Source organism: Amblyomma americanum, chromosome 1 (genome assembly GCF_052857255.1).
Source record: "Amblyomma americanum isolate KBUSLIRL-KWMA chromosome 1, ASM5285725v1, whole genome shotgun sequence".
Taxonomy (NCBI): Eukaryota; Metazoa; Arthropoda; class Arachnida; order Ixodida; family Ixodidae; genus Amblyomma; species Amblyomma americanum.
Window position 1 is genome coordinate 212699694 of NC_135497.1, and position 22622 is coordinate 212722315.

At 48.2% G+C, this 22622-nt stretch overlaps 1 protein-coding gene across 7 annotated transcripts in view; it reads right to left on the minus strand.

Annotated features, from left to right (window-relative positions):
- The window catches only part of stumps (DBB domain-containing protein stumps), a 117262-nt gene that overhangs the window by 49865 nt on the left and 44775 nt on the right, over positions 1-22622 (minus strand). For 5 of the 7 annotated variants that reach the window (XM_077648423.1, XM_077648430.1, XM_077648428.1 and 2 more), the window contains exon 2: positions 1336-1538. In XM_077648423.1, the coding sequence (XP_077504549.1) occupies positions 1336-1538 (203 nt within the window). Of the gene's footprint in view, positions 1-1335; positions 1539-5787; positions 5872-12541; positions 12678-22622 lie in introns of those variants that run through there. The other 2 variants (XM_077648424.1, XM_077648426.1) reach the window with 2 other exon arrangements.

Consider the following 22622-nt stretch of genomic DNA (forward strand, 5'->3'; position numbering starts at 1 on the left):
CGATGTTGCTACTTCGGAAACATCAATTATGACACTTCGTGCGAAATTTGGTACATCCCTGTAAAAAATTAACCGCTAGTATTTTACGTCGGGAACGTGACAAATTGTCTTTTCTTTACGTCTGAATAAATTATTTAGGCGGGAAAATATTTCTTTTCGGTGGAAATAAAAAATGTCTGCAAGACGTGATCCAGCAGGCAGGAAGTTTAAAATTCTCCAAAGATTTACAGCTTTCGGGCTTTTGAGTTTCTCAAGAAAAATAGACTATACGACTTTCAAAAACCGCTTTTCGACCTTTGTGTCGCCTGATAAGGCTACCGTGAAGCTCTAGGACAAACTCGTATGCTCTGGCGCTGGGACCTATTGTCGCTAATCCTAACCCGTATAGATAAAACAAGGTTATCGTTCAAGGGCGTAGGCAGTAAAAGATAAGCAGCGCACGCCGCATCTTTACAGCAGGTTGGAAGTATTGAGAGCACGCAGCGCGAAGTCAGGGCCTTAGTACAAGTGCTCTCAATCATTTACCACGAAGTCACTTCTCCTTAAGGCAGAATTCTGTCACACTACCAAGCAAAAGCCTAAATGTCCCACAGCGGCATTGAGGCAAACTATATTTAAAAAAAAAATCGGAATGACCGGTGCTCTGGTCTGGTCTACGCGATGTGGTTTTTTTGAGCGAACCAAACAACTTAACTGCGCAAATACGGGGCAAAAAAAAAAATAATCGAAAAGCTGACGTATGCAGCAACCCGAGCAAGCAACACAGCAAGACAAGAGTAAATTGTGGGGTTAGGCGTCCCGAAGAGAAACATGGGCTATGAGGGCCGGCATAGTGGAGGGCCCTTGTATTAACTTATACTACGTCAGGATCTTTAAGCTGCACAGACATCGCACAGTATACGGGCGTGGACGGGATTGAATCCGGGTCCTCCGGCTCAGTTAGCGCCTAGCGCGACAACCACTGAGCCGCCGCAGCGAAGAACAGGACCAGAAGGCGATGCTCTAAAACCAGTAGGCATCGATCGAAACCAACTGATGAAGAGTGGAAATTTGGCCAAGTTGGTTCACTGACCACCACGTGGCGTCTTCAATCGTTCTGTTGCTTCTCGGCGATATACTTACTGCACACGCAAATGAAACCGTTCTCAGTTGGTAGTATAGTCAGCGCGTGTGTTTGTTTTTCTTTAGTCGTCTATGTTCTTTGCGCTGCTTTGCCCCTTCCTCGAAACCATCTATCTCGCCATAAACTTGTGCAGCCCTGGCAAGCGATCACCACAGTCCACTGCGTGTTACGGCGGTGACCGAGGGTCATTTCGGGTGGGCAGAAGCTCTCACCTTAGCGGCGCCTAGAGCCTTGGCCCTGTCCTGGGGCAAGGGCAGCGAGATGGCGTCCAGGGCCTCTTGGGTAACGGTGAGCGCCTGCTGCCGGAAGCAGTCGGCCAGGTAGCTGCCCCACTCACGGCCATCGTTGCAGAAGAGCGTGCTCACGTCGGCCGCCATGCCCAGGCGCAGCAGCGGGACAGGCGCGTCTGCGGGCCCTGCGACGAGGCCCAGACACGTCAACGCAACGGCCACCCTGATGATGGAATGAAGCTGCCGACTAGAGGAGCGGGGAGGAATAGCAATTGGAAGCAGCGACGATTTCATACGTGAAAGGAACATGCGAACGTTCCGCTAACCTAGATGGAGATCCATTTAGATAATAAACTATGGCTGGCGGCTCAGTGTAGAAAACGTAAACTTAAGATAGCGGATTACAGCTAAATAAAAAAATGGAGGACACTTAAGCTCCGCCTCTAAGGGTATGACGTGACAGTGGCTCCTCCTGCCCACGCAGAGACGGACACTGTTTCCTCTTTCACAACAACAAACATTATGTGAAAGACCGAACCATACAAACATGCCTGCGTGGCTAAGCGGTACCATGTCTGACTCGCAACCGCGTGGTCGGAGCTTCGATTCCCGACTACCCCCTTTTTCATTTCACCTCAATTCATTTACTTTATACACTTGCTTGTACTAATCAGTTTTCTAATGTTTTAATCACTTTTAAAGTCTACCGCTCCACGTAGGACGCAGCCACCTTTTCGACCAATCCGGAATTTTCGGTAACAATGCAAACACAGGCTTTTCGCAGAACGGGACCCTTACGTCATTGCGTAAAAGAAAAGTAGCAGTAATATGTGTAGTGTAAAGGGCCGGGGACACCAAATGTTTCATTGCCTGTTTTTTTTCTTTAGTACAATGAGTGTGCCATTAATTAGTATGCGCCCAGTAAGGAATTTAAAAATTATTTTCTCCACCCATGTTGTTTCAGTTTCGGTTTCAGCAGCCGAACGATGGTTGTGACGTCACGAGTATGTACGTGATCAAGTGAGGCCTAAGAAAGCTGCAATACCATAGTTGATTTATCGTTTAGTTCGCTCCTACTCTTAGCGGAGGGCGGGGGGGGGGGGGGGGCGACTCTACCTCACAAACGAGAAATGTGATATGAGAAACCGGCAAAAAGCATTTTTTTTACGCAGGATGTCGCAGAAATGTATTGCGCAAATAGGACCCTCCACCCCAGAAAAACAAAAGGTTCCCTCCAAGGGTCACCCATAAAGCCACCCCTGCCTGGCGTGACCTCATAACCACTTGGGACGTCACAACCACCATTGAACTGCTGAAACTGAAACCGAAACTGCATGGAAGAAGTCATTCAAGCATAATAAATTGCTTACCGGACGTAGGCGGATTTCACATGGTTATCCAGAGTTAGTAATGTCACATGGATCATTCCAAAGCGAAATGCAATCTAACAATTTGGGTATCTGCCGCTTCAAGGTCCCTAAGCTGTACGTGGGCTATGGGGGACGCCGGAGTGGAGGGCCCCGCAAAATGCAACCACCTAGAGTTCTTTAACGTGCACTGAAACTGCACAGCACACGGGCGCTTTCGCATTTCGCCGACATCGAAATGAGGCCGCGGCGGCCAGGATTCGATCCCGTGACCATGGGCTCAGCAGCCGAACGCTAAATCACTGAGCCAACGCGGTGGGTAAGTTAGAAAAAAAAATAGGGAAACGCCGTTTCTCGCTCTTTATTCGCATGAGAGCTGCTAGGCGGTGCATGAGTCATAAAAACCAACACAGCACAACAAAACACAACACACAGCTTCACCCAGAACGATATCGAAAAGGTCCTCTTGTTTTTTTCGGCGTCTCCATCTTGAACTTGCATGAGCTCGATCGCGTACACGCACAGCAAGCAGAAGAGGGCAAATACGGGCTGGTTGGTACATTTTTTACGAATTGGAAAAACAGTGCAATCAAAGACGAGACACAAGAGCAGCATCTGCAGCAGGATATCCCACGAAGATGGTGTCAAATGTTGCTGAGTCCCTGCTTGCAGAATGTAGTCTGCGAAAGATCAAGGGCACCGATGCGGGTCTGGCAGAAAGAAAAAGAACAGTGTGCATCCCGTATGTGCACAAAGTTTCGCACAATCTAAAGAAGATAGTGAGCAAAGGAGGCATTAGGCTGGTTTTTTCAGCCAGGAATAAACTTAGCGGATTGTGCAAGCGTGTTAATGAGGATAGAAGCAGAAAAGGCTGCCAGAAGGAGCATAAGCGGAAGTTCGTTCAGTGTCGTGTTGGTGTCGTTTACAAGATCCCGACCTCTTGTGGCAGTTTCTACATCGGTGAGACGGGACGATGCATCAATGATAGACTACGTGAACATGCAAAAGATATAGAGAACAAGCCTCGCAGAAACCATCTTGCTGTGCACTGTGCTGAGTGTGATGATTGCGAAGAGCACCTAAATAGGACCACTATCATCGCCCGTTATAAAGATGAGACCACAAGGCTCATTTCGGAGGCTTGCCATATCAGAAAGCTCGGTAACACCTGTATCAGCAGCCCATCGATAAATCTACTATCAAAGGAACTTGCGTATCTTAATCAGTGACGTGCCCCTTTTTTTAGTCAAGTTGAGTGGTTGTGCGGTATCTTTCTTTCATGCTTATTTTGTGTTGTTACTCGTGCCATTTCATTTATATGCTGCCTCACAGCGCTGGTGTTTTTTGTGCTTCTCTTGTGTCTCGTCTTTGATTGCGCTGTTTTTCTAATTCGTAAAAGCACAGCAAGCACCCGTTTTCCCCTCCTCGTTTTCAGTCCCGCACACATGTGAAGGCCATTCATTTGCAGAAAAAGCTACAAAGGGTGAGCGCGCTCGGCCGAGCTATGAGAAGTGCTATGCAGAAGTTACGCACGAGGAACAAAAAGGGGTGCTCGGATGACGGATCTACAGTCGGGGCGGACAGGAGATACGCGTACACGGACACGAGACGCAACGGTCGGACAAGGGCGGTGAAGGGCTTTCCGCCAAGGATTGTGACGAACAAAAGAAATCACTGTCGCATCGCAGCACACAGCACGACATCGACAACGGGTGACGAACACGAATTCCGAAACTATAGTCCCGTTCCGGGTTCGTTTCCGTTATTCCCAGCTATATCTATAAAACGTAAGCCGTTGATAGCTGCGCCCTGCCCATACTGTACTAAAAAAAGGGTTGCTCAATTCGCGCATGCTTTTTGCTCCAATGAGCGTTGCCGGCTTTCACTTACTGCCGCTGTTACTGCCACGGCCTCGACATCGAGCCATTCCTTCGAGAGAAAGGCACGAGTTTTTGAGGCGAGATCTCAAACACCAGCGCGATGCAGGCGCAATTTTTACCAGTTCTGAAAACATTGCGAAATCAATACAAATTTTCACTTATTCATTCAGTAAATGCAACAATAGGACGAAATTTTAAAAAAATTCGGCGCCATGAACTGGGCCTGTCCACAGCAAAACGGGAAGCCGACGTTTTCTACCTTGCGACAGAGAGAATACAAATGACTAACCTGTCAAGTACCTGAATATAAGTTCTTGTTGGGCTAGTTGGTAATTGATCATTGTACTTTAAAGGCGCTAAAACCCCACACAAACACGCACGAGAGAGAAAGAAACAAAAAAGGCGTTCTGTCCCGTTCTCTTCTCTCGTGCGTGTTTTGTGTATTTTTTGCCCTCTTCGTGTCCATTCCTTTTTCCCTAACCTTCTACTTTCTAATCAAATATCTTTCAGCCATAAAACAATGCCACTATTAGTTTCCCATTGATCAACAACACGAATAAAAGAATAGAAACATTCCCCTATGCTTTACTTGATTTCGGTGCTGCTGGCTTCCTTCATATATTCAAATTAAAGAGTTCGTTAGAATACCGCACCGCCACGCAGGGCATCAAGAGCAAGAGTAATAAACGAGAACGCCTAAAGTACGAATTTTCAAAGCGCAGCTCCTGCATTGTCAGCTCGCTTCCGTCGCCATGTGTGTGCACTGGGAGCAGAAAACAGCAGTGAGCGAATAATCGTTCGCCACAATGGCGACATCTTGTCGGCAGCGTAAATAGGATCTAGGTCACGTCGAGACGCAATAGTCGGCGTCGCCGAAAAGCCATTGTAGTTGACAAACGTCTGGAATGTCGAAGTGGCAGTAAAAAGTGCGCATCGAACTGTCAGCGGAAGGAACACATTTAGTTATACTTAAAGATCAATGAAAGAAAACAACATTTAAGACACCACTGGTCATTTGCAGCTTTAAACGCGAGGGACCCCGAGTAACGACCGCCCACAAAAGAAATCGCTTCAGCGCGGTAACAATGACACACGGTGGGACGATTTTACGCTCTTGTACCAGCTCACTGTGACCGTAAGCCAATTCTTCCGCCACAGACCAACCTAATAAGTTCGCAAACACGTACCGTTTCCGTCAATTCCGTGGGGCGTGCAGTGGTGATGTGGCGGCACCATTGGCGGGCGCGCAAAACCGTTCGTCACGACTACATCTGCGCTAAATGAAACCCGGAGCAGGAACTAGCGCGGCCGCTCGCGGTTTCCGGAGCCTGGAAGGAGGCACGGGATGTGATTGCGTCAGGGAACCCGTTGCACCGACAGCGAGACACGGTTGGCACGACTGCGGCAGCCTCCCGGCCAGTGACCGCCAATGCAATCCTGTGTCTTGAAGATCACCCTGGTTCCGCCTGCGGCCTGATTCGCCCCCACGGCTAGGTCCAAAACAACCCTACCGCCTCACGGCCACGAGGCAGGCAACAACAATGATGGACTCGATGATGTAAATGGCTTCACCATATACGACGTCCGCAGCGCGCAGCGGTATTATATCACAGGAATGGTATAGATGAACAGGCGGTGGTTGATCAGGGACTATCTGAAGCCACGAAGAAACAGCGCAGGATACTATTTCGGAATATCTGCTACTCTAAATAACTACTTTTGGTACACAACTCTCTGCGGCAACCGGAATGCACGATAAAGTAAATTTACATCTTTATTTTAGACTTCCAGAGCGAGTGAATTCCCCGCGCGTATATATTTAGGTCCAATAACTCCAAATAAACGGTTCTGCTGAGTTTCTCCGCAATGAACAGATATTATAGCTCTAAAATGGTCCTGCAGGGCATTGTTTCGTTTCCGCAGATATGAGCTTATTATCAAAAAACTACATCCGATAAGCAAATATCTTGCCAGCATCTGTTTGACAATACAGAACGTCCGTGGACAGCGATGAACTGTCGCGAAAATATGAGCTAATTGCATATGATGCTTATGTGAACATTTTCCTAAGATAAGCCTTCATCACGTCAGCGGACCTGAATGCGGTTTATCTGCCATCCGGTTAAAACGCAACGAACGAATGAACGTAGTTATCATTCAATGTCGAAAAGGGCACCTTCCGGGCGGCTATGCTTTTCACGAATTCCTTCATGAACGACTCGGACGAAAGGCATATCGGAGACAAAGTTAGTTTCAAGAATTGTGCAAAAGGGTCAGTCCTGTACACTCACCGCCATCAACTTTGAAATATATGTTGTATGACAATGCAGTTAAAATGTCACTTAATACTTTACAGCGAAGCGGGAATATTCCTGACAATTATTCCCGCGCAAATACGTCCGCTTGGCCAAACAGGGACTTGTGTTTTATGGCACATAGGCAGCTCAGGCCATCATGCGCCATACTCAAGGGAAGCAGCGACTATAGATGCGGCAAGCATAAGCCTAAATGCAGATGACATTCGCTTTTCTGTTTATGTTATTCATGTCCGCGCACAGCAGTTGCCGCGCGCTGGAGTATTTGGGGTATCTGCTACGGGACAATTGAAGTCACGTAAAACCAAGCAGCCGATGACCGCAGTATTCGAGTCGGTAACGCACATCATTCACGCTTGAAAAATGCATCCAGTATCGAAACATAGTGCTCGCCACCATTAAGATTCAAATGACAGGCCACAAATCAAAGTATATGATTTGACAAGATATTCGAGATATTCATAATACGGCCTCGAGGCAGCAGCGGTCGTCTAAGAAAGCTCTAGACCAGGCAGAATGCACTCACGCATGCACAGGGAATATTACGAATTTGTGCTATTGTTAACTTGTCAACAGATGTCATCACGTACAGGTTAAGGAATTCAGTTATCTGTACAGCAGTCCCTGAAAAAAAAAATGCCTGAAAACTTGGTATATTCTTATTGGATGCGGTGTATGCACGGGCGTCAGATCAAATCGGCTGTGAACTATATAGGTGGCCTAGTATATAGTTCGCAACTGTAAAAGCTTGGTATACTTTGCAGCATACTATGTTAGTAGGATGCTAAGTGTAATAGTAATACTTGCACGTTCCAGCGACGTTGGCGGCGCCAGCGGCCTTTCTCTGAACTAACGGAAAGGCAATCGGTCTCCGTGTCGCGGGCAGCCGCAGTTCTTTGTTAAGTGCGGAGATGCACGTCAGAATTTGGAATATTTTTGATATTTCATGATGTTTCATTATTCCATGATGAACGCTCGAAAAGTTGAAGATATTGCTTCTGTCACCATTTAGACGTCGAAAATGCCGTCAAGTGTGTCTGAGTAGTACGCAGGGCGTTTCAGCCATGACCAGTGTACTTCACAGCAAAAGTACTTTTTGACGTCGCGAGAAGCACCGTCAGTGGTTTCGTTTTGAGGGTTTTGTTCATTATATCCGTCACAGTGAATCACACAATAGAGGCTAAATTTCAGGCGACCGCATCAAGTGAAAAAGCAGTGCACAATTCTTAGTACTGTTCAAATGGTAAGCTCGTATGTGAAAGATACTATGCAAGGTGTTTCACCTAAGGCTTCACACAAGTTTTAAAAATTGGCTTTTTGAGATAGAAGAGCGCTTTTTTTTTCGGCACAGCATTTTCAGCGGTGTAGTACATCAGAATACACCTAAACCTTGCAGGCTGGTTAACAAATATATAAGTTAACTTTTGAACTATTACTGTTGGACTTGTTAATTATTTAGAGGCGTGTAACCCACCGTAAGTTATATCCATAGCAGTTTTTAGCATTTCCAAAGAGCGGTTACCCTGGGCGCTGTGGCCCAGCAAATTTTGGCTATTTCGACGAGTTACGTTCACTGGAGAGGTTGCTTTGCCTGCAAGCCAGAATTTGTTGGGCCACAGCGCCGAGGGTAACCGCTCTTTGGAAATGCTAAAAACTGCTATGGATATAACTTACGGTGGGCTGCATGCATCTCAATAATTTAGAAGACTAACTGTAATAGTTAAAAGTTAGCTATTCAATATTAGTTAACTAGCCTGCTAACTAGTGAGCACGTCTTAGCTGTATTCTGATGTTCTGCACAGTTGACATTTATATGCCGAAAAAGTGCGCTTCTAACTCAAAAAGCCTATTTTTAGAAATTGTGTAAAATCTTAGGTGAAACACCTTGTATATCGAATGCAGAGCGTAGATATATTCTATGGCGGACGTTTTCACAAGGGGAACAAAACAATTCCTTCAGTTTCGCGTGCATTTCGCTGCGACCTTATACGTCACAGGTGTTTGGTAAGGTGTCAAACAGCTTTATCCATTTAAACTGAGAACAAGAACAGTTGTGCGGCCCTACCGCGATTTCAAAATTGGGTATAAATGGCGTACCCCACCGCGGTGGCTCAGTGGTTAGGGCTCTCTGCTAATAATAATTAATAATTGGTTTTGGGGGGAAAAGAAAATGGCGCAGTATCTGTCTCATATATAGTTGGACACCTGAACCGCGCCGTAAGGGAAGGGATAAAGGAGGGAGTGAAAGAAGAAAGGAAGAGAGAGGTGCCGTAGTGGAGGGCTCCGGAATAATTTCGGAGCCCTCCACTACGGCACCTCTCTCTTCCTTTCTTCTTTCACTCCCTCCTTTATCCCTTCCCTTACGGCGCGGTTACTGATCCGGAGTTCCCGGGTTCGAACCCGACCGCGGCGGCTGCGTTTTTATGGAGGCAAAACGCTAAGGCGCCCGTGTGCTGTGCGATGTCAGTGCACGTTTAAGATCCCCGGGTGGTCGAAATTATTGCGGAGCCCTCCACTACGGCAGCTCTTTCTTCCTTTCTTCTTTCACTCCCTCCTTTATACCTTCCCTTACACGCGCGGTTTAGGTGTCCGCCGATATATGAGACAGATACTGCGCCATTTCCTTTCTCCAAAAACCAATTATTATTTTTATTATTAATATTATTATTATTATTATTGAATGGCACAAATTTCATGATTGCATTTCCGTTTGTTGCATGGAACATGCATAGGGGTAGAATAATTGCAAATGTTTCTAGAGAAATGACAACAATTCACTCGATGAAGGAGCCTTTCTTAGCTACCACCAGTTGAAAACACATTATAATCGGTATTTACAGCTGTCCCATCAAAATCAGACAATAATTTAGCTGCTGCTTTAAACAATAAAATATATGCTGAATAATCTATTAGCGAATACGAGATCAGTATACGATGTAAAAAAATAAAAATAATACTAACTCCTGTGTTTGGCATAACAGCAGCCCCCCCCCCCCCAAAAAAAAAAAATCGTCTCCAAGCGGGAAGACGCTGCAAAAAAACATTAAATATCGATTCCATCTGCTTGTCACACTCTTCACTATACTTCGTTGCTCGGCACGGTGTGGTTACTGAGGTTACTAGCACACCGTACTACGAACGACCAGCATTTGGGCGCTGGCTATTCGATGAAAACCTTAACTTTCGCCATTTACCTCGAGCCTACTTATAATGCCCTCATGCTCAACTTCAGATAGTTTTATAATCTCACATGGAAGGTGCCTGAGCGCCAAGAGGCCGTTTTCCCTCCGAAGACGCACGACTTTAGAAACGAAGCAACGGTGTCTAGAGAGTATAGGCGTGCCTTCCGCGCGACTTCGCCTGATGACAAGAACGATGCCGCTGCTCTGCGCCCGGCGCTCGTCGGCAGTTCGTCTGCTACTTGTCGCGACTGCATCGGGCCTTTAACTACCCTCAGTTCTGGCCAAAAACGCTATCACAACACGGATCAGGGATGCTCTAATGAATGACGGCTCGCCCTTAATTTATTACGCTTACCGTGTTGGCGTTCGAACTTGTCCACAGGCGAAAATCAGATACTGTAGTAATTAAGGCCGGGCTGAACGAGACACATATTTTAAACTCAGCGTTCCTGCTGCTATACAACATTTACGTCTCCCTCTTTTCCCTTCAGACAGTCTGTTCGCAATAAGCTCACGAGGAATTCCCCAAAAATTGAACGTAGTTGGTTTTATGGGGGCGCGGCAGCGGGTGGAGACAACGGGAGGAAACTGGCCTTTCCGCAGTGTGCCGTGCAGTGTCACGAAAAAAAAAAAATGCGTCCGCCACCAACGCCGGTCGGCGCACCTACCGGTAGAGGTAATACGTACACTGCGGCGGCAGCTCTCTCGCGCACGTCATCTCCACGTTCTTGGTTACCATGGAGGAAGGAACTAAGGTGAGGCGGTTACGTTACATTTTTGAGGCCGGCTTCCTATATGTGAAAAGCGGAGTTACGCTGAAACGAATGTGAAACGCGCTTGCTGTTACTGTACTAAAATTACTAAATAAAGCCATTATTTGTGTTTCTCGTATATATATTTAAACATTAGTGGTCCTTACAATCGAAATTAAAGTATGTCGTGATGAAAAAAAAATGTTTGGCTATGTCATGGTCGTCAAGCCGAAGCCCCACGCCGCAAGCTCACCCACTTGATCTCGTCCCTGAATGGTCTTGTCGCGGCCGCTTCCCGCAGAAGGAAAAGATCTCCTTGCGCGCTATAACATTTGCGCGGCTTTGCTTGCAGGCGTGCTTGCGCCGCGTCCGTGCCGATGAAGCCGACGCGCCAGAGTTCGCACTGGAGGCCGCCATGTTAGTCCTCGACGACTCTCACTCGCTGGGCGCTCTCCGCTGGGAAGATCAGACGAGCGGGGAGCGCCGCAAACCCGCTGGCCGCCTGAGCGTTCTGCGCATGCGCAATGGCGCCCTCTCTCGTCCGCTGGCCCACTCTGCTACAGTGCTTCTAGAATATTTACTCCTCTCCCTTTACTCAGCCTTTCCTATGGGCGGCGATACTACTACTATGCACAAACGTTGAAATATGGGAGCCGTACCTGCAAAAGAGCACGATCAGCGTTGCGAAGCATTAACGGGGCCACTCGTCCGCACCACCGCGCTATCGGCTGTTGGCTACTACTACATCTAATTCTCTTGATTCGCCGACAATATCTGTGTACAGCTTCACCTATCTATAGGACCTGTTTTAAAAGACAGAGCCTTATTTCTCCGACGATTCTATGCACAGCGCGCAGCCACGGCGCGGCGCGCCGCATTTCATACAGCCCATGCTCTGGTGGCGCCATCTGGTATCGTCGACACAAGCCGCCTCACCGGCGGCCGCTCCCTGAACATACTACCCATATTCTAGAGCACTGTAACTCTGCTAAAAGTATCTAATGCCAGCAGACGACGCTGCGGCGCCCAGCGTTTGCTGGCTGCGCCGTCAGCCCAAGTCTCCCAGTAGTCCTAGCGAAAGCGCGTGACTTCCGGCACGATTTTTGGCGTGCAGCTCAGATAGCGAGGGCATCTCTTGAGCTTTCCTTCCTCCACGCCCCTACTCAATGTGGATACCGTATCCCTAGTCCCGTCCACCACGTCATGCTGCCGCCGCGCCACCAGTAGGAGCTGGAACGAACGGATGGTTTTAATTCAGTAGTATAAAATTAGTCTGATATATCAGCGTCCTGTGTGCTACACTGCACTAGCATTTTCCGCGCCGGTATTGCAGCTCTACGGTTGAGCCTATAATTAACGAACAGAGCGTGTTTTATTAATTAATTTACCGCGTATCAATGTGCTAGCCGCCATAAGCATGCAAATGTTGTGAGCGAATGACTTACGCCACCGCCGGCTGCATGCCGCGTCGTCCGCCATCACCGCATAACGACGCGCGGAAACCTTTCCAGCGTGACCGATGGTTCCAAAGTACAACAGGAGGGGCAGGACCGCTGCTGTTCTCTGTTACGAGCACCGCTCGGACGCCGAGTCCGGTCGGAATACCGCCCCCTTCCCGAGCACCTCAGCCCCGTAATATGAGGCGTTACTGCAGAACGAGGAAGTCGCAACAGGATGAAGCGAGCAACGCACCTGAGTGGCGATGTCGGTCCAGCCTGAGGTCCATAGCGGCACAGATCGACCAGGGACGCGTCGCACGCCCGCACAGCAAGCAATTCATCAGCGCTCGACAGCGCCCAGCACACGTCTCGAATCTGTCGCGCCCAACAGGCAGCCTGCGTGCGAGACTACCCTACGGCGAAGCACAAAGGAAAAGAGCGGAAGTCCGCGTCTCCAGTTCTCGCGTCTCCCGTTTCGCATCTCTTCGGTGCGTGCCGGCGCAGTGGCGCCAGGCTTCCCAGGCACAAAGGCCGCACGTCGCCGCGGAGGTAACCGGAGGCTCCGGTCCCAGTCTTCCCATCACAGCGCAGTCGTTCGCGATGTGCACGCTCGACTGAGAGTATTGGACGCAGCTAGAAACGAAACGCGCCTCTGTTTCGTACACACTCAAATAAGGCTTTCTTTCTCCGCTTTCCTTTTTCTGCTTTGAAAAAAAAAAAGAAACGATCAATATAGGAATGCCTGTCGTGAAGCATCAGGCCCCAATATTTGCTCAGCAAGTACCGACGCTTGCACGGAGTGTGCTGACGGAACAGAGGGTCGCGAAAGGCAGGGAGGGGGCAGGCACGATGACGTGGTGCGCCAACTCCTCGTCGTCACGGTGAACACGGTAAGCCGTGCTGGCATCCCCCACCCCCCATCTCCGCGAAAAAAAAGCGCTCCTTCTGTGGGCCAAGGGTCCGCAAGAGCAGGGGAGACCGAGGAGCGCGAATCCTTGTCGGGCGGGCGAGTCACCTCGCAGCCGAAAATAGCGCACGCCGCCAGCATCCGTGCCGAACGCGGCAGCTTTCAGGACGATCCAGGCAAGACAGCGCATTTATTGCGCCGGCCATGCAGCGACGTGAAGGCGCTTATCCACTATTTACTGGTACAGTGCCGTCGCTGCTCTGCGGTGTTGAGCGCTCTTCGTACTCTTTTTTTTTTCTTCAATCCTCGCCCCACCGGAATGTCGCGTTTGTCACGCTTTACTGAGCGATAAAGGGCTTGCAAACGTCATCTTATGGACGCCATGAATGGAGCTAGCGAAATCAGTTGAACCAGCCGGCGGAAGAGTACAAGATGCCATCATAATCTCTCTTTTCTCCGCGAAATGATATCAACTGAGGGGAACTGTCATCACCAGAGGGCTCGAGCTATGGACTGAGCACCGTTAGAGGCCTTGAAGGTTCGTCACAGCTCACAATTCCGGCTGCGTTTGGCGAATTGCAGCCACAATACGAATGGGCATGTACCGTGTGAGCGACAGAGTGGTTACTAAACCAAAGCTGGTAGCAGCCGTGCTGCATCCTTTGTGACACCACGGCCGGGCTCGAGTAGCGGCGGCGGCGCGCGCTTGGTATGGCCTGCGCACTGGGGGTGTTTTCTGCCTGCCTCCGTTGCGCGATCGTGGCGCTGCTACCTTACCGCTCCTCAGCCGGCGGACTGGCCGCTCGCATGTGAAATGCTGCGGCGCGTGGGCGCTTTCGCTCGCTGATCGCGTTTTTAAACGCTGCAAACTGTTATGAATCTATTCAGGCTAGTATATACTCAATCCGCAGGCCTACACATGCCTTGCACATTAATGTATTCGAATTGGTAATGTGAATTTGTACCGTATAGTAATATTCAGCCGTATATCTCAACTATACTGCTTTTTATGGTCGCAACAGATCGTGGTCACTATTCACAAAGGGTGTACACTACCCGTTCAACTACTAATTGAAGCTAGCTGGCAGAGCAAGATGCAACCATAAAGACGACTCAAACAAGAAGAAAATTAGCTCTGTTACACGGGTGTATATAAGAGACTTCGAGATGAAACAAATACGCCATCCCAAGTTTTGCAACTTCGACTGCATTTGTGCAACATTAGTTTAAAACTAACCGTTTATTTCCCTCCTAATTAAACTTAGCTCCTAGGAGTGCACTCCTACTTAATTTCAACTTAAATGACTAATTAAAATACTGCCATCTGGGTTTGGGAACAACGTGAAAAACAAACCTCAAGAAATTATTTGTTTTACAGAAAAAGACAATAACGCACGCAGCTGGAATCAGTTTCACCACCCACACCCGTCCTTCCTTGAATGTGACATCACTGACCTGACATCATGAGCCTATGGAACTCGCCCGCTTTAAGAAATTATTTACGGGCCGATATGCTGCACCAAATACGTTATGTAGCGAAATGAGTGTTTTGTTTAGGCATCTGTCGGTACTATTTGAAGGTATCGACGGTACATACTATTTTGGAAAGGTGACATACGTATATGATACACAAAGAGCCCAAGATTTCTACCGATTTGAGTGAACAACCACCTATATTCGTGCGTGCGTACTTCGAGAGCTTGTTTACTTTGGTTGAAAACATCAGCTGTTGTTAGCCGCTACTGAGTATGAGCGACAAGTGATTACCACGAAACAAAATTGATCACGGTATAGATCGTGTATTGATCCCCGCAATACGTGCCCAATAGTGGTTTTGATTCCTGAAGTGGGAGGGTGACTTGTCGGTAATTTTTAACAGCCTGCGCTATTTGAGCAATTATCCTCTATACTCCCATACAAAAAACTCCTATGGGCGTCTATGGAAAAAGCTATGTCCGTCTATGGCCTTTTATGAACGTCTATAAGCACCCATAGAGGTGCTTATTGCCAGCTATTGAAAAACCTATGCCACTAAAGCTATAGCTTTGGAACCACACAATTGTCTTAAGCTCTCTATAGAAAAATATATCAGCCTGTATAGACAGCTATAGACAGAAATAGGAAAGGTCTATAGCTATCTGGGCCAAAATTCTATAGCCGGGCATAGGACATTTTTGTATGGGCTAGTTGTATCTCGCCATAACGTACATGCCTGTGTTGTTCCTATGCTTTTTTTTTTCCGAGGCGCCGATGGTCGTTAATCAGCGCTCGGAAGTGCGAAACCGGGCGCGCACCACCAACCGCCACAGACGCGAGTGGCCCGCGAACGGTAGGGTCACCGCGCCCCTAGCGGCGGCGGAGAGCGTGGCTCGCATAGACGAGCCCCCATTGTCCGCGCGCTCAATGCGAAGGCCGTACGAAAGAAGAACCGTGGTGACCGGCCGTGGTGATACAAACTTGTTTTAGTGCACAATTTCCTGTTCATTAATATGTGATAATTTTCATCCTTGTGGTTTGGCCAAATATTTCAATATTTAGGGGAGAACATCAAGCGCCCACTGCCCGGTGTGCTAGCAGTGATGGTGATGAATCCAACAAAATCACTTGCACGCTCTCAGTACTGCTGCATCACTGTAAAACCTCTCATCCTATTTCACTCGGAAAAAAATTTTCGGCATCTGAGACCTACACCCAGCGACTGGCGGTGATTTGAACTGCACCTCCTTGGTTGCGTACTGTGCGCCCGTCGCAACAACTGCCCCATGTCGGTAGGCGGGCGAAGCCTTGCTGTTTAATTGGTGTTTCAACCCTGTCACATGCAGTATGAGCAAACACCTCCAAGCTAGCACTCCCTTGGCCCCAGTGGCGTCGACCGTGTCTCCTGGCTCTGCAGGTCCCTGTGTCACGTATCTTTTTCCAATTTTAGCGTGACAATCCGACTTTGACAGCTTTTTCTTCTTTCAAATACCTTTTATTGAAACGCTTTTGGCTTACTATCGCTGAAGGCGGCACTGAATAATCATTGCCAGGCCGGCACCCATTGACTGCAAATGCATGCTTGCTCAAATTGTGTGTCACTGAAACGTTCGTATGAAGGTGCTGATTATACATTGCCGAAAAACTGCGCACAAAGACTAGGGAATGGAGGCCTCTCAAGTATATATGTTACCCTAAACTTTCCAGCTATTCGGTGTCGATTTTTTTTCCAGTTCGGCAGATTGCCGCGTTCCAAGGCAAGGCTGACAGAGCCGGTGCTGTGTCAGTACCTGACGCTCTTTCATATGGTCGGATATACAACTCAAGCAAGAAACACTAAATTCCTCGCATAGAAGGCCCTCTAGCCAGTGGCGTCGACTGATTTTCACGACGTCGCGGTTGACGGATTACCCCCCTCCGCGCAAAAAATCCGTGTCGACGCACATAGTTTACTTGCGAAATCGGGGGCCCGTTGGAGGCGACATCTGTATTTCGGTTTTTTGGTCCTTTTAAAGGGGCTTTGAAAGAGGTTCTCAATAAAGGTGCGGAATTCCTGGGATCTTAAAGGACGCCCCTTCACGAATATCCTCCAGCAAGTATTTTTTTAATGCGTATTACAGAAGCTGAGTTACGTGCAGTTGAAATTTGAATTTCAGCATGTGCGCGCCTTTCCCTCTCCTCTCGTCACTTTTTACAAGCCAGAGGCAGGCGCTCCTCCGCCGGCCCCATTAGGGTGCCTCGATGGCCACCCTATAACTCCATCCCATAACTAACTTGCAGCACTACCAAAGGCAGAGACCTTCTCAGCAAATCAGGAGAGCGCGTTAAACGTGTTCCTCCGTGTCTAGTCGTTTGCGTGTCGTCTGCCCGTGGCGTAAACAGCTACGGTTAGAAAAGAGCACAAATCAACACTGTCTACGTACCATAACCGTATGCACGTTCAGGTACGCTAAACGCAAGCATTTTGCGGAACTTTACGGCATTTGTCACAGTCGCACTTTCAGTTCAACGCATGCAAACGGGCACGCAACGACAAGCTCAGTCTAGTGGAGCCATCTGGTTTTTACAATGGGAAGCATTTTTGTCAACCCGACGCTCCTTTTAAGGACTAGAAGGGACAGAATCGTCACTGTCAATAAAAAGTAAAGCAAATTTATCACTCATACGATTTGTTATAGGCGAAATCAGACGAAGCGAAAGTCCGGTGCCCCATTTACGGCCTGTGAACCTACTGAAAACGGCAGTAACAACGACGAATTCAGACCGAGGCGAGGAGTCCTGCTTCGAAGCATGCCGTCAATTTTTTTTTTTTTTTGGGGGGGGGGGGAATGTTTTCGGACCCATCGCTCTGCGGGACGGCACTGCAGGCTGTCCGCGGGAGAAAAACCAGCTTGTGCGGAAAACGTTCTGCGTTGCGTGTTTTCCCGCTAATGTGAGCGCGCCTTTAGAGCACGCAAACGTCCCGTCCCGCACGCTAAACTCGGGAAACAGCGTACGTAACGGGAGCGTACGTTAGCGCTCGATATGAAATAGAGTTTGGTGCATGAGCACTTTAAAGCACGCTATCCAATATGCTCGAGTGCCTATTTCACACTGGCACTACATTCCGAAGCGTCAGGACGTTGCCTGCGCACTGTACTCATCGCAGCTTTGGCAGTGCTGCGAGGCGCGGAATTCCTCGCGGGGAGTGAGGAGCTTCCTGACCCACCGGAGCACCGAAGCGACGCGACTGACTGGCCGCTGCCATAGTAGTTGCGTGACGTCTGAAAGAATCTAACCAATAGCCACCTCTTAACTCGGTTACGCAAGAGCGTGAGACGGAGGAAAGCGCGAGTATGAAAAAGTCTCCAAAAAGGGCTCGCCAACTTTCGCGCGCGATTGTAGGTTACCCCCTCATCCCCTCCCCTACTTGGAAAATAAAAGTTTATCTCTCTCTCTCTCTCTCTGATGCGTGTAGAACCGTATTATTTGGCTCAGGTGCTCGTGACGACACAATATAGTGACTGAGCGAGTTTATGTACTCTCCTTCAAAGGTTGTTTCAGAACCCCTTTAAGGCACTTTCTACGCAATTGTGTACAAACCGAACTCCCAGCTTTTTCTCAGAGTGTGCTATATCTAGCATTTATCTCTCGGTTTAAGGAGAATTTAGTCTCCATCATGTCGCTAATGAGATGGTTTTGTATCCAACTAGCCAACGCAGTAAATAACATTTGACAAAACAGTGAGCATGGAAGCACGCTCACCACCATTTTCGTGCAGACAGCTTTCGCCAACAGTAATATTTTTTTTTCTAAATTTCTAGTGTCATCTGCACGTTCGAAATAGAATTTGATTCCACGATCCTTGGGGCGTTTATTTGAGGAATGTCGGTATTTCGATGTATCAATTTTGAACCATTTTTACAGTTTGTGCAAAAATTTTGCACACGAGCATGTAAAAAATTAACCGTTGGTCTTTAGAGCTGGAAAGGATTGGTTTGCTGGAGGCCTGAATATGACAGTTAGGCGTAAAATGTTTGTTTTGAGTCAGAACAATGAATGACGACTGAAAGGTATAGACACTAGTAGCCTCATTTTCCTGTACGTAGCCAAAAGGACGCACAGCTGAAAGGTTTAGTTTTCTTTGCAGTTTTTTTTTCTTTTCTTGGAGGTGGGGTAAGAAGTAAGATGAATTGCTGGCACAAGTTGGAGCACAACTACGAGGAGGGAGATTTATCCCCCCCCCTCCCCCACAGCATTCTTTCCTTAACCCGAGGAAGACCATTCCCGCTCCCCGAATTCAGTTGTCCTTCTTTTGTTGTATTGGGTCTTGTGGTTACTTGAGATCTTTCGATGCCCACAGGTGACAATGAAATTTGTGTTGTAAGTTCTACTGGAAGTCAAGGTTGTGCGTGCCAAACGACGCGCATGAGAAGGATTTAGTTTTCTCGAAAATGAATTTTAAAGATAGCCTTCTTGCACACTGTACGTACATTGGTGGTCGAAATTATTCCAGAGCCCTCCACTATGGCACCTCTTCCTTTCTTCTTTCGCTCCCACCTTTATCCCTTCCTTTACGGCGCGGTTCAGGTGTCCAACGATATACGAGACAGATACTGCGCCATTTCCTTTCCACAAAAACCAATTATTAAAGATAGCCTTCCATCCTCCCTATTTGCGCTATATCGTACTAGCGATTTTTACGGCTAGCCCTGTTCACTATGACGTCACACTCGGCATGGAGCAGACGGTCGGCGTCCTGCAAGCTCGGCCAGCTCGACTGCGGCTCGCAGCCTGTGTTCGCTCCGTTATTGTGTTGTGGGACGCACGATTCCCTCGGGGAAGACCACGCATTTCCTGGCGACAAGGCGCTTCACGAAAAATGCATTCATGCTGCCCCAACTGGTCCCCGACTCCGCGGGCGGGTTTGCTCGTAAGATTTCACGCGGGATTGCTACGCAGAAAACACTATTCTGAAGGAGTTCGGTTTCGCGAAACTGAATTGCGGGAGGTTGCTGAGGTCGGTCTCTGTGCCAACGTTGCTGTATTCACGACACCTAGCTGTTAAGCTGCCTATATTTCGAGGGGCAGCTACGAAGAGCAATCGAGCGTCGGTAAGTGTAGGAGATCGTTCGGTGCCTTGTTATAGATAATTACCCCTGAGTGGGTAAATTACTGCAAGTAGCGAACAGTAACAGAAGTCCTTGTGGCTTTCCTGCAGAATGTTCACGCGGGCCGAGCATCGACGGAGCATCGGGCATCGACGGACCCCGAGCATGCTCGGGACAGGTCGCCTGACAATACTGTGGCCATTTTTATCAATAAATCGAATGGGAACTCTCAATAACGTTCAGTCGCTGTCATACCGGCAGGAACGTTGTTTACTGAAATATGCCGCTTGTACCAATGTACGTGTCAGCTTGCATAAACAGTAAAAAATAGTGAAGGCTTTCAGCAGCTCGTAGCACTAATGTTTTCAGCAGAACTAGCTCATTCTTTTTCGCTTTGCCGTGTGCATTCGCCCTTTCCCGCACCCTTTTTGCTCAGAACACTCTCCTCGTCTTCCTCTTCTAAATCGTGAAGGCAGGCCTTTCTCGCGGCGGCAGGACATTGGTAAGTTTGTGTCAACGGAGACGTCACTGGCACTGTGGGAGGACATGGAAAACGATCCGCGGATTTGACCTGGGTCCCCGGACGTGCTGCTCCGTGGCCGATTCGCTTTTTGCTTTCGGTTCACAGGTTTTTACTTATTTAAAATTTTTGTTTGAGTATTAAAAAAATGAATTCGCGTTCTCTGGTAAGAAAGCCCTCAGTAACATAAATCAACCATTAATTGAGTATCCACGGTAGAGAGAGGCCAGGAAGACGGAATTCTCGGCAACACAAAACCAAGTTAGCAAGGGTTGACCTTTAGGGGGAGATGGCAAAGAAATCACTGGAGTTGCCCTTTAAGTTTAAATTGCGTTTCGTCGCCGACGCTCCAGCGTTAATTTAGTGCTCGCAATGAATTAATCCTGCCGAAGAAGGGTAAAAAAATTCCAGGCTCTTTTGGCCGCTTCAGAGAGAAAAAGGAACCCTCTAAACGATAGAATGACAAGTGCTCCTACGCCAGCAGTAGGATTCGGGTTCAAAGAATAATAATAATAATAATTGGTTTTTGGTGGAAAGGAAATGGCGCAGTATCTGTCTCATGTATCGTTGGACACCTGAACCGCGCCGTAAGGGAAGGGTAAAGGAGGGAGTGAAAGAAGAAAGGAAGAGAGAGGTGCCGTAGTGGAGGGCTCCGGAATAATTTCGACCACCTGGGGATCTTTAACGTGCACTGACATCGCACAGCACACGGGCGCCTTAGCGTTTTTCCTCCATAAAAACGCAGCCGCCGCGGTCGGGTTCGAACCCGGGAACTCCGGATCAGTAGTCGAGCGCCCTAACCACTGAGCCACCGCGGCGGGGCCGGGTTCAAAGACCGTTAGTGTTTTTAGTTGAAAAAAAGAAAAGAGAGGTTTAGTCGTTTCACACAAAAAGAGAGTCACAGAAAGAGAAGGCGCGCCTCGCAGTTTCTTACTACTACTGTTCGATATGACTGATGTTTCGAATTATGGTCACAGTAACGAACATCATCATTTACGCGTCTCGTGCAAGTATTGGTGAGTAGGTGCGTTTAAGTACAGAATTTCCAAATGGTATCAGACGGAAGACCCTTTACGGTCTTCAAAGTGACAGAGGCGTTGAGGGGCAAAGATAATAGTAGCTGGCTTCATCGGCGGACGATAATTACTTGTGGCAATCATACCCGAAAGGCAAGAACTTTCTTCAAAGCATCTCTCCCACTAGCAAAAATTGGAGGGGACACTTACGCTCCGCCTTAAGGGTAATGAAGCGATAGCGTTAATGGGTTAATTAATGCCCATAAATGCGCGTAATTGGTCATTCTCGACTTTACACTCATAGATAATTGGGAGTCATCATGCCACTCTTGGCGCAGCGGTTAAGCGATGCGCCACTGTCCTGCGATGGAAGGTGCTGCCATCGGTGGGGCTTGTGAGACCAACTTGCTCTTCCCGAGCAACCTCTCGCGAGCAGTCATTAACTTAACTGCCACCTGCCAGGATGGTCAGTTTGCTCACAATCCGGTGGGCAGGTTGTGAAGATGCTACAAGGTAACGTGACCTAGGCAGCCCAGCTGGTTGCTCCTCCGAGGATTTTTCGCTCACAACGCCGACGACGCCGGATTTTCCGCACAACGGAAGCTTTAAAGCTATCGCGTTAATACACCATGGAATCGGCTAGAAGAGCCACAGACTTTCAGAGTCGGAGTTAGATTCATACAAACAACTCTGGGGCCTTTGCTTGGCCCGTGCATAGCCCGGGCTAGCCGTTTTGCGAGCCAAAAGTGGGCGATTTGTAATAATCCTGTAAGAAAAATATAGTTCCCCTAAAATATGTTGGATGAAACGAAAAGGGGGCGCTTATTCTGTGTGACGTCAGTGAACGTTAAAGATCCCCAGGTGGTCGAAATTATTCCGGAGACCTCCACTACGGCACCTCTTTCTTTTTTCAGTCCCTCCTTTATCCCTTTCCTTACGGCGCGGTTCGGGTTGTCTACTGAGATATGTGAGACAGTTACTGCGTCATTTCCTTTCCTCAAAACCAATTTTCATTTTTTCATTCTGTGCCAGCTTCCTTTCTTCTTTCACTCCCTCCCTTATCCCTTCCCATACGGCGCGGTTCAGGTGTCCAACGATATATGAGACAGATACTGCGCCATTTCCTTTCCCCCAAAACCAATTATATTATATATATTCTGTGCCAAGGCGGACGTAAGTTGATGCACCACAAAATTAGCGCGAGCTCAGAACTCGGACATGCAGGGGAGATGCAGAAAGGGGACAATACGTTACCACCCCTTTCTAAGTCTCTACTCGCAGTTAGCTTTCTGTGGCACTGTATCTAATACCCCGGTCACACGGGC